The sequence below is a fragment of the Colobus angolensis genome, unplaced genomic scaffold (assembly GCF_000951035.1).
Source record: "Colobus angolensis palliatus isolate OR3802 unplaced genomic scaffold, Cang.pa_1.0 Scaffold3, whole genome shotgun sequence".
NCBI classification, from domain to species: domain Eukaryota; kingdom Metazoa; phylum Chordata; class Mammalia; order Primates; family Cercopithecidae; genus Colobus; species Colobus angolensis.
This window is the reverse complement of record NW_012116265.1, coordinates 4884691-4894494: the sequence shown is the minus strand read 5'-3', so window position 1 is coordinate 4894494 and position 9804 is coordinate 4884691. Positions and strand designations below refer to the sequence as shown.

At 35.5% G+C, this 9804-nt stretch overlaps 1 protein-coding gene across 1 annotated transcript in view; it reads right to left on the bottom strand.

The window, feature by feature from the left end:
- Positions 1-9804, bottom strand: part of EML5 (echinoderm microtubule associated protein like 5) — a 200798-nt gene that overhangs the window by 124402 nt on the left and 66592 nt on the right. Inside the window, exon 9 of the mRNA XM_011949800.1 lies at positions 1555-1692. Coding sequence (XP_011805190.1) covers positions 1555-1692 — 138 coding nt within the window. The remainder of the gene's footprint in view (positions 1-1554; positions 1693-9804) is intronic.

Genomic DNA, 9804 nt, shown 5'->3' with positions numbered 1-9804 from the left:
GGCTGCAGCAGCTGACCAGCACCGATTGTCCGGCACTCCCTAGTGAGATGACCCCAGTACCTCAGTTGAAAATGCAGAAATCACCGGTCTTCTGTGTCACTCGCCCTGGGAGTTGGAGACTGGAGCTGCTCCTATTCGGCCATCTTGCTCCGCCCCCTGGGAATTATTTTTTTACTGGGTACAGAGTTTCCATTTGGGAAGATGAAAAAGTTCTGAAGCTAGAGGGTGGTGATGGTTGCACAACCATGTGAATGTACTCTATGGCACTGGATTTTACATTTAAAAATGTTTGAAAAGTGAAGTTTGTATATTTTACCACAATAAACAATGTTAATTTAAGAGAAAAGTCTCAGCATATCTCATTATAAAAACCAGTCTCAGAAAGGGGAATCAGCATGTGTAGAAGCTCAGAAGTACAAGAAAACATAATGTATCTGTCCTAATGGGGAGATGTTGGTTAAAGAGTACAAAGCTTCAGTTAGGATGAGTGAATAAGTTTTGAAGATATACTATATGGCACGGTAATATAGGAAAGGAGTTTCCTATAGATGAAAGAAACTGGGGTACTGAGAAATAGGCTGGAAAGATGGGCACTATATACCATATGAAGGATTATGAGCTTCATCCTAAGGACAGTACAAAGCCTTTATCATACTTTAGAAATAAGAGGAGAGCACAGAAACATGTTTTAAAAGGAATCACCATCACTGTGGAGTGAAGAAGGGTCTTGAGGGAAGCACAACAGGAGGTAAGAAGATCAGCTACGAGGCTGTTCCACCAATCCAGTTAGTAGATGACAGAAGCCTACACAAGAGTACAATGGTGAGAACAGAAGGAAGGAGATTAATTTGAGAGCTACTTTGGAAGTAGACACTCCAGAACTCTTGAATTAACTACATAGGGGAAGCAAAAGAGAGAACTGTGTTAATAGTTCTTGAACTGAGCAACTGAGCGAAGGATCTTACCATTCACTGAGGTAGAGGAGAAAGACTTCATAAGTACTTATCCTGTGAATATGTGTGGATCTACAGCAATTTCTTACTGGTTGCATAGAATTCAATTGAATTTATCTATCTATAATTCAATACAAAATGTTAACTGCTTTACCAAATTCTTTAAATTTTGCTAATTACTCAAACAAAAGAAGAGATGGAAGCATTTTTTAAAGCATAAAGCTGTAAATAATAATAACAACAGTAACAACAACAAAATTAACCCATTTTAACAGCCTCAGCTTGTTAAATGGCAAGGGATCATTACTAAAAATCTATACTAACAGGAAAAAGTAGTTGGGACCCAAATTTTATAGCTCAAAATTTTAGCCATTAATCTATTAAGCATTCTTAACCCCCCAAACCAAGGTTTCTGAGTTTTTCAGACAAAGCTATTTTTATAAATATATTTTTATACTTCATGAAATTAATATCTGAAATAGATACATTAATCAGAAGGGGAAGAGAAAAGGATAAATGGATAAAAACAAAAAGCATTATATATTCTGTATCACTGAAGAGAAAATTACTATGTGTTTCTATTTCTACCCTAATACCATACCTTACTCTAAGTACAGTGAATGAGCCATCCTTCATTCCAAGGGCAAGATGGATTCCATCTGCATTGACAGCTGCACAACGAATTGGTTCTTCCATATTACACCTTGCTATTAATGCATGATCTACTAGGCTCCATATCCTGTAAAATTTAATTTTAAAAATAAAAAAGAATAGTTAGCTAATGCATACTTTAATAAAAATATTTTGGTTAAAATAGTAATCTCATCTTAATTAAGATAAATCTAGATATCTTAACTATCTGTTTTGCAGCAAGAAATTCTTAACTATGAAAATGGGAACTGTTCATGCTTAAATGACAGGAGTTGATAGAATCTTTTGCTTTTAATTTTTTTGGCGACATCATGTCACTCTGTCACTCAGGCTGGAGTGCAGTGGCATGATCATAGCTTACTATAACCTTGACCCTGCGGGCTCAAGCGATCCTCTAGCCTCAGCCTCCCGAGAAGCTGGGACTACAGGAATGTGCCACCCAACCTGGCTACATTTTGGTATCCTTTTAGCACAGCTATAGTGTCACTGCATAATAAACACAATGTTTTGCCACCTAATTGAAAACCAGTAAAGTCCATACCCCATTGTGCCTTAAAAATGTAACATTCTAAGTCCAATTTTATCTTTTTCCTCTTATTTCAACATGATGGGTATGCACTGGTGATAAATAATAATGTCACCATATGGTAATGCACATAGCACTCAAAATTCTGCCAAGTTGAAACTGTGTCATTGAAATTTGTAATGAGCTCAGGAGCAGTGCAAAATGATGTGCGTGTACCATCTCCTTCCCAACATCTCAACTCTGCATCTGTAGTGTGATACACTGCATTTTTTTTTTTTTTTTTTTTTGAGACGGAGTTTTGTTCCTGTTGTCCAGGCTGGAGTGCATGGTGTGATCTTGGCTCACTGCAACCTCTGCCTGCCAGGTTCAAGCGATTCTGCTGCCTCAGCCTCCCAAGTAGCTGGGATTACAGGCATGCATCTCACCACATCTGGCTAATTTTGTATTTGCAGTAGAGATGGGGTTTCTCCATGTTGGTCAGGCTAGTCTCGAACTCCCAACCTCAGGTGATCCACCCACCTTGGCCTCCCAAAGTGCTGGGATTACAGGTGTGAGCCACCGCACCCAGCCAATACAATGCATTTTTAAACAATGCAGTAACATTGATTCTTTCACTTTTAGGTAGGTAGTTTCTATCCTGACCAAAGGGAGAGACTGTGTGTGTGTAGACACACATGTATATATCCTTATGTACATACAGTCTAGTGTACTATCTAGTGTAAAACTATCCAAATTCAGAATCCACAATACTAGAAATCAACAACAAAAAAGATAACTAGAAGATACCCATTGTTTGAAAATTAAGAATTATACTTCCATATTATAATCTAAAAGACAAAGATGAACTCTTAATGATTTGTTACTATTTTGAAGTAAGTTATAAAACTGCTTAAAATCAAAACTTGTGAAATACAGCTGAAACAGTACTTAGGAGGAACTTTTGGGAGCTTTAAATGCATATACAGTTGGCCCTCTGTATCCATGGGTTCTGTAACTACAAATTCAACCAACCATGGATGGAAAATGTAGTTAGGCCTATGATGGCTGCATTTGTACTGAACATGTACAGACTTTTTTTTCTTGTCATTATTCCCTAAACAATATGGTATAACAACTATTTACACAGCACTTACACTGTATTAGGTAAGTAATCTAGAGATTTAAAGTACAGTTGACCCTTGAATAATGCAACAGTTAGAGGCACCAATCTCCATGCTATCAAAAAGCCATGTCTAACATTTGACTCTCCAAACACTTAACTACTAATAGCCTACTGTTGACTGGAAGTCTTATCAATAACACAAACAGTTGTTTAACACATACTTTTGTGTATTATATGTACTAATACTGCATACTTACAATAAAGTAAGCTACAGAAAACATAATTGAGAAAATCATAAGGAAGAGAAAATAAAATTGTTATTCATTAAGTAGAAGTGGATCATCATAAAAGTCTACATCCTCATCATCTTCACATTGTGTAGGCTGAGGAGGAGGAAGAGGAGAGGCTTGTCTTACGATCTCAGGGTGGCAGAGGTGGAAGAAAATCCACCTGTAAGTGGACCCATGCAGTTCAAACCTGTGTTGTTCAAGGAGTAACTGTATTTTGGAGGATGTTCAAATTATATATAATTTTATATAATGGACTTGAACATCCACGGATTATGATATCTGCAGGGGGTCCTGGAACTAATCTCCCCAAAAATAGCAAGGAATAACTACATTATAAATAAACAAAGGCTACAATTTAATGAATAGGCATCTACCCCAAGACATTAGAAAAAGATCACCAAAACTAAGTAGATTTTCTAAATGCTTTGATTATATTTTTAAAATTGCTACTAGTTTACAGGAAAAATTATTTTTGTATATTGTTTTCATATCCAGGAAATCTGCTAAACTCTCTTTTCAATTCCAGTAATTCGTCTTATTTTCCTTTGAATTTTCCTGTATATATATAAACACATCATATATATATATATATATATATATATATAAAACCAACTGAGAATGGCAGTTGTTTTTTCCCTTCCAATCTCTGTGTGTGTGTGTGTGTGTGTATGCATACATATATATACACATACATATACATGCTATACATATACACATTTGGCCTTACTATATTGACCAAGATTTCTAGTCTATAGCTGAACAGAATGGTGAAAATGAGCATAACTTTTTCCTGATTTCAAAGGAAAATCTTCACTACTTCAACATTAAATATGATATTTGCTGGTGACATTCTACGCTCTTACCACAGGGGACAGCAAACCATGTCCTGTGGGCCAAACCAGGCCTGCTACCTATTTTTGTACAGTCTGAAAGCTAAGAATAATTTTTACATTTTTAAATGGTTGAAAAAAATGTTTTAATAAAATTTTGAAACACAAGAAAATTATTTGAAATTCTACTTTCTGTGTCTGTAAATAAAGTTTCACGGAATTATAGGTGTATACTTATTTGGTTTTTTGTTTTTTGTTTTGTTTTGTTTTGTTTTTTTGAGACAGAGTCTCACTTTGTCGCCCAGGCTGGAGTGCTGGTGCAATCTTAGTTCACTGCAACCTCCGCCTCCCAGGTTCAAGCGATTCTCGTGCCTCACCCTCCTGAGTAGCTGGGATTACAAGCGTGTGCTACCATACCTGGCTTATTTTTGTATTTTTAGCAGAGACAGGGTTTTGCCATGTTGGCCAAGCTGGTCTGGAACTTCTGGCCTCATGTGATCCACATGCCTCAGTCTCCCAAAGTGCTGGGATTACAGGCATGAGCCACCACACTCAGTCCTGTTTCTTTGTTGTTTTGTTTTTGTTTTTTTAACGTATTGTCTATGGCTTACATACTGTCTTTATATCACACTACAGAGGCAGAGTTGAGATATTGGAAAAGAGATGATACACTCTCATCCCTTTGGACTGCTCCTCAGTACATTACAATTTTCAGTGACACAGTTACAACTTGACAAAATTTTGAGGGCTATCTGTATTACCATATAGTGACATTTTGTTATTATTTTTGTTTACTAATGTATATTCATACGGGACTTAGAATGTTACATTTTTAAGGTACAATTGAGCATGGGCTATACTGTTACTGAATTAGATGGCAAAGCATTAGGTTTATTATGCAATGACACTGTAGCTGTGCTAAAAGGATACAAATATAAATTATCAGACTAAGCACTCATCACAATTTTTCCAACTCACAGGTAAGCTCAGAAAAATTGGAAAATTTAAAACAGAATATCTTATGACAGAATTTATTTACAAATTTAAAAATACAATGAGGTTGCAAGAGAAGTAAGTTTCTGAGTGGTTGATCTGTTAGCCAAGCAAGGAAAGCTACTTATTGGTAATGAAAATGGTAAATCATTTTGAATTGCAGCAGCTTCAGAAACTTGTCCAGAGAAAACAGACTTAAGACTGTTATAGCCTTTCCATGAGAACAGTTGCTCCAAAAGTTGAGAATATTGGGAACACTACCAATAATTAATTTAAAAACAAGATAAATAATTTTGAGTGGTTTTCCTTGATTCTTGATGGGTTAACAGATGTTACAGATACTACTCAATTGTTTATTTGAGGAATCAATGCCAAGTGTGAAGTGACAAGAATTTGCTTTTACGAATAGTCTGCACGAAACGACTACAGACAAGAATATTTTCAAAATCATTGAGAAAACACTAATTCAATACAACCTAAATTGGAATCTGTTAAGATGAATTATAACTAACTGATGGTGGGAAAAAATATGTATAGAAAAAAATGGCTTAAAGAAATTTACAGATTATGAAAATGTAAGGGGTTTAAAGCCTGTGCATATTCATTGTATTATTCTTTATTTTTTTATTTTTTATTTTTTTTTGAGACGGAGTCTCGCTCTGTCGCCCAGGCTGGAGTGCAGTGGCCGGATCTTAGCTCACTGCAACCTCCGCCTCCCGGGTTTACGCCATTCTCCTGCCTCAGCCTCCTGAGTAGCTGGGACTACAGGCGCCCGCCACCTCGCCTGGCTAGTTTTTTGTATTTTTAGTAGAGATGGGGTTTCACCGTGTTAGCCAGGAGTGATCCACCCGTCTCGGCCTCCCAAAGTGCTGGGATTACAGGCTTGAGCCACCGCGCCCGGCCTGTATTATTCTTTAGCACATACTTAGCGAAGAAAAAAATAAGACTGTCTCTTGTTTTTTTAACCAATAGCGTTAATGGTGAACTTCATTTGCTCCTGTGGATTTAACTAACCACTGTCAGTTCTGTGAATTTTTTCCAGATACAGAAGTAGAAAATCCTGACTTGTGCTAACACAGCAGTTAAATGGCTTAGCAGTGGTAAAGTTTTATTGATTTTCTGATCTCAGAACCAAGACTGAAATTTTTCTGAATTATGAAGAATTGCCTCTCTCTCTCTCTCTTTCTCTCTCTCTGTTTCTTTTGAGATGGAGTCTGGCTCTGTTTCCCAGGCTGGAGTGCAGTGGCGCGATCTCAGCTCATTGCAACCTCTGTCTCCCAGGTTCTAGTGATATTATTAAACACTGAATGGATTTGGAAATTAGCTTCTACTGAAGACTCAATACTGTTACCTAATGAATTCAACCTAAAATTATAAGGCAAAAGCAGCATAACGTAATGTGAAACTTACATTGTGGTAAAGTCATTTGGACAATTAATGCTATTTGAATAATAATATCAAGCTGCTTTATATACTCCTGTGCTATCAAAACTTAAAACCAGAAGTGAGGTCTCCATTTCCACACAAATCCGCAGCAGATATTTTTTGGAGCTTAATTTATAGCTTTAGCAGCATGCGTTGGACTATCCTCCTTTGGCAAATGCTGGGTCTTGTCTGTCCCTTGTGCTCCAAGAGAAAGCCATAAACAAAGGTCAAGTTTACCCAAAGGAAAAATGCCTTCAGGGCAAAAAGCAGCTTTGGCACAATGCCCCCCTAGATGCCCATTTTCTTTCACAAATTGGCTGGATAGCTCCTCGTTATCTTGTCAGTTCTTTGAAGGTTTTAAGGTGATTTACATTTTAACTAACATCTTTAGCTGTTTTCATTGGAAGTTGTTTTATTCCAAATAAACTGGCCACCAATAACAGAAAGAGTAGTCTGAACAATTACTTTTTAAAGAAACAGTTGTCCTATTGGCAGCAGCTAGGTAGCACTTGGTAATAGTAGTTCTGCAATGAAAGGATTATGAATAGTTCTTAGCAAAGCACAGAGTGAGGTATAGTTCCCACAGTAAGTTTACAGACATATGACCTATGCCATCTCCCAAACCCCAAAAATAGACTGGCACAATGACAGTAAATGGCATGACTGATTAGCATACCATAAAAAACATCAATAATTATCTGGAAACAATTAGGTCGAGTCCCCATCTTACTCCTTACACTAAAGGAAGCTTTACATAGATTAGGAGTTAAACATAGAAATATAACCACTAATGTACTGGAAGAATATATTGAAAAATTTTTAAAAATAATTTTTGGGAAGATTTCTCTATGATAGAATCCTAGAAGATGAAAGAAAATACTGATAAATTCAGCTATATAAAAAATAACAACACAACAAGAATTTTTGCTTACCTAAAACAACCTACATGAAGTAAAAAAAAGAAAAAGCAAGTAACAAACTATTGAAATTACTTGCAATTTACATTATAGGCAAAGAGTTAACATCCATAATATAAAAAGAGCTGCTAAAAGTAAAGGAGAAAAAGATCAACAACCCTACAGAAAAAAATGGCAAGAAATGTGGAAAGTTTATAGAAAGGATTCTAGGGAACCACCTAACTTTTTAAAATTAATAAATATACAGAAAGAGTTAAGCACTTTTCTGCTTGTATTATACCCAGGATAAATAAATAATTGATGAGAAGAAATTCTCTTTATAGAAATACTACAGCTAACAAATGAATAATGAGTGGTAAATATAAGTATTAGAATGCCACCATTTGAAACACTTATTAAAATGACAGACTTAGGCTATGCATTCTCAACGGGGGTAATATTTCCTGAAAGGGGGTAAAAATGAATTCTTAGGGGTAAAATATCTTAAATATTACAATGGTTTGTGTTCTCTTAAGGGGCCACAATACAAAAAGAGATACACAGTTGTCTGTGGTCTTAAAATTTCAAAGTGAGGGTGTGATCAATAAAAAAAAAAAGTAAGAAAGTGACAATGAAAAAAGGTAGGGAAACACTGATCTAGACAATCATCATCAATGGTTGGTACTAGAAAAAAGGAGACTACACATTACATACCATCAAGCAGGAGTACATCACCACCTAGGAAATATCCTTAGTGAAAATTCATAACTGTATCTCATCAAACCTCTAAATCTAACTACCAATTTACAGGATACAAGGAGCACAGACTATGTTAAAATACACTGTGGGTATGCAATTAGCCAAATCCAGAATGTGGGAACCCTGAATAAACTGTAAGAAGAACAAAAAGGGAAGAAGAAAGCTGTAGAATAAAAGAGACTGAAAAGACATACCAACAAATGCAATACATGAAGCTCATTTGGATCCTGATTTTAAGAAATCATAAAAATATTTTATGAGATAATCGGGAATTTCTATACCAGATAGATACAGAACACTGTGTGATAAGAGTATTGTGGTGATGTTTGAGATATCTTTTAAAGATACAAACTGAAATATTTACAGATGAAATCAGGGAGAAAAAAAAGACAAATTGGGGGAAACAAATTTCAACTCCTAAAATTGATCAGTGGTTCTCAAACTTTTGAGTACATCGTAGTCACTTGGAAGGCTTCTGAAATCACAAATTGCTCAATTTCTGGTATTAGGTCCCGTAAAAGGCCTGAGAATATGCATTTCTTACAAGTTCTTAGGTAATGCTGATGTTGCTCGTCAAGGAACCACACTTTGAGAACCACTATCCCAGACACGGTTTCTAATTTCTTTACTATATAGACAGATATCATTAGATAGTATTTAAAATCAAGTAGAGAAAAAGATCTATGAACTAATAGAAAATAGGCAAAGGATTTGAACAGGTTAAGGAAAAAAATGTCCTCTAAACATATAAAAACATACTCAACAACCCTCAATATAAGAGAAATACACATTTTCAAAATATAACAAGGTATCATTTTTCACCTTTTGGGATTATAATTAGTTAAGGGTGTGAGAAAACAGGCACTGGCAATATATTCACGATAGGTGTATAAATTGTTGCTGCCTCTATGTAAGGCCTTATCTATCAAAATTTAAAATACGCACATCCTTTGATTACTGCTAAACATTTATCAGAGATATTCACACATGTACAAAATGACAAATGTATAATGATGTTCATTGCAAGCCCTGTATTTATAAAATACACAAAACTGGAAGAAACTAATCTTCCATCAGTAATGGATTAGTTGAATAAATTATAGTATAACCATGCAGTCAAATATTATATTCCTGTTAAAAAGAAGGAAGTAGTTCTGTACATTCTGATATGGAACAAACTCCGTATCATATATTTATAAGAGAAAAAATATTACTAATAATTCTATTAATTTTCAGTACTTACTACTTATGTTCATTTGTTATGCCATGAGCTAATAAAGTTTTAATTGGAGTATTTTAAGCTTTCCTTTTTTTTTTTTTTTTTTGATACAGAGTCTCACTCTGTTGCCAGGCTGGAATGCAGCGGCACGATCTCGGTG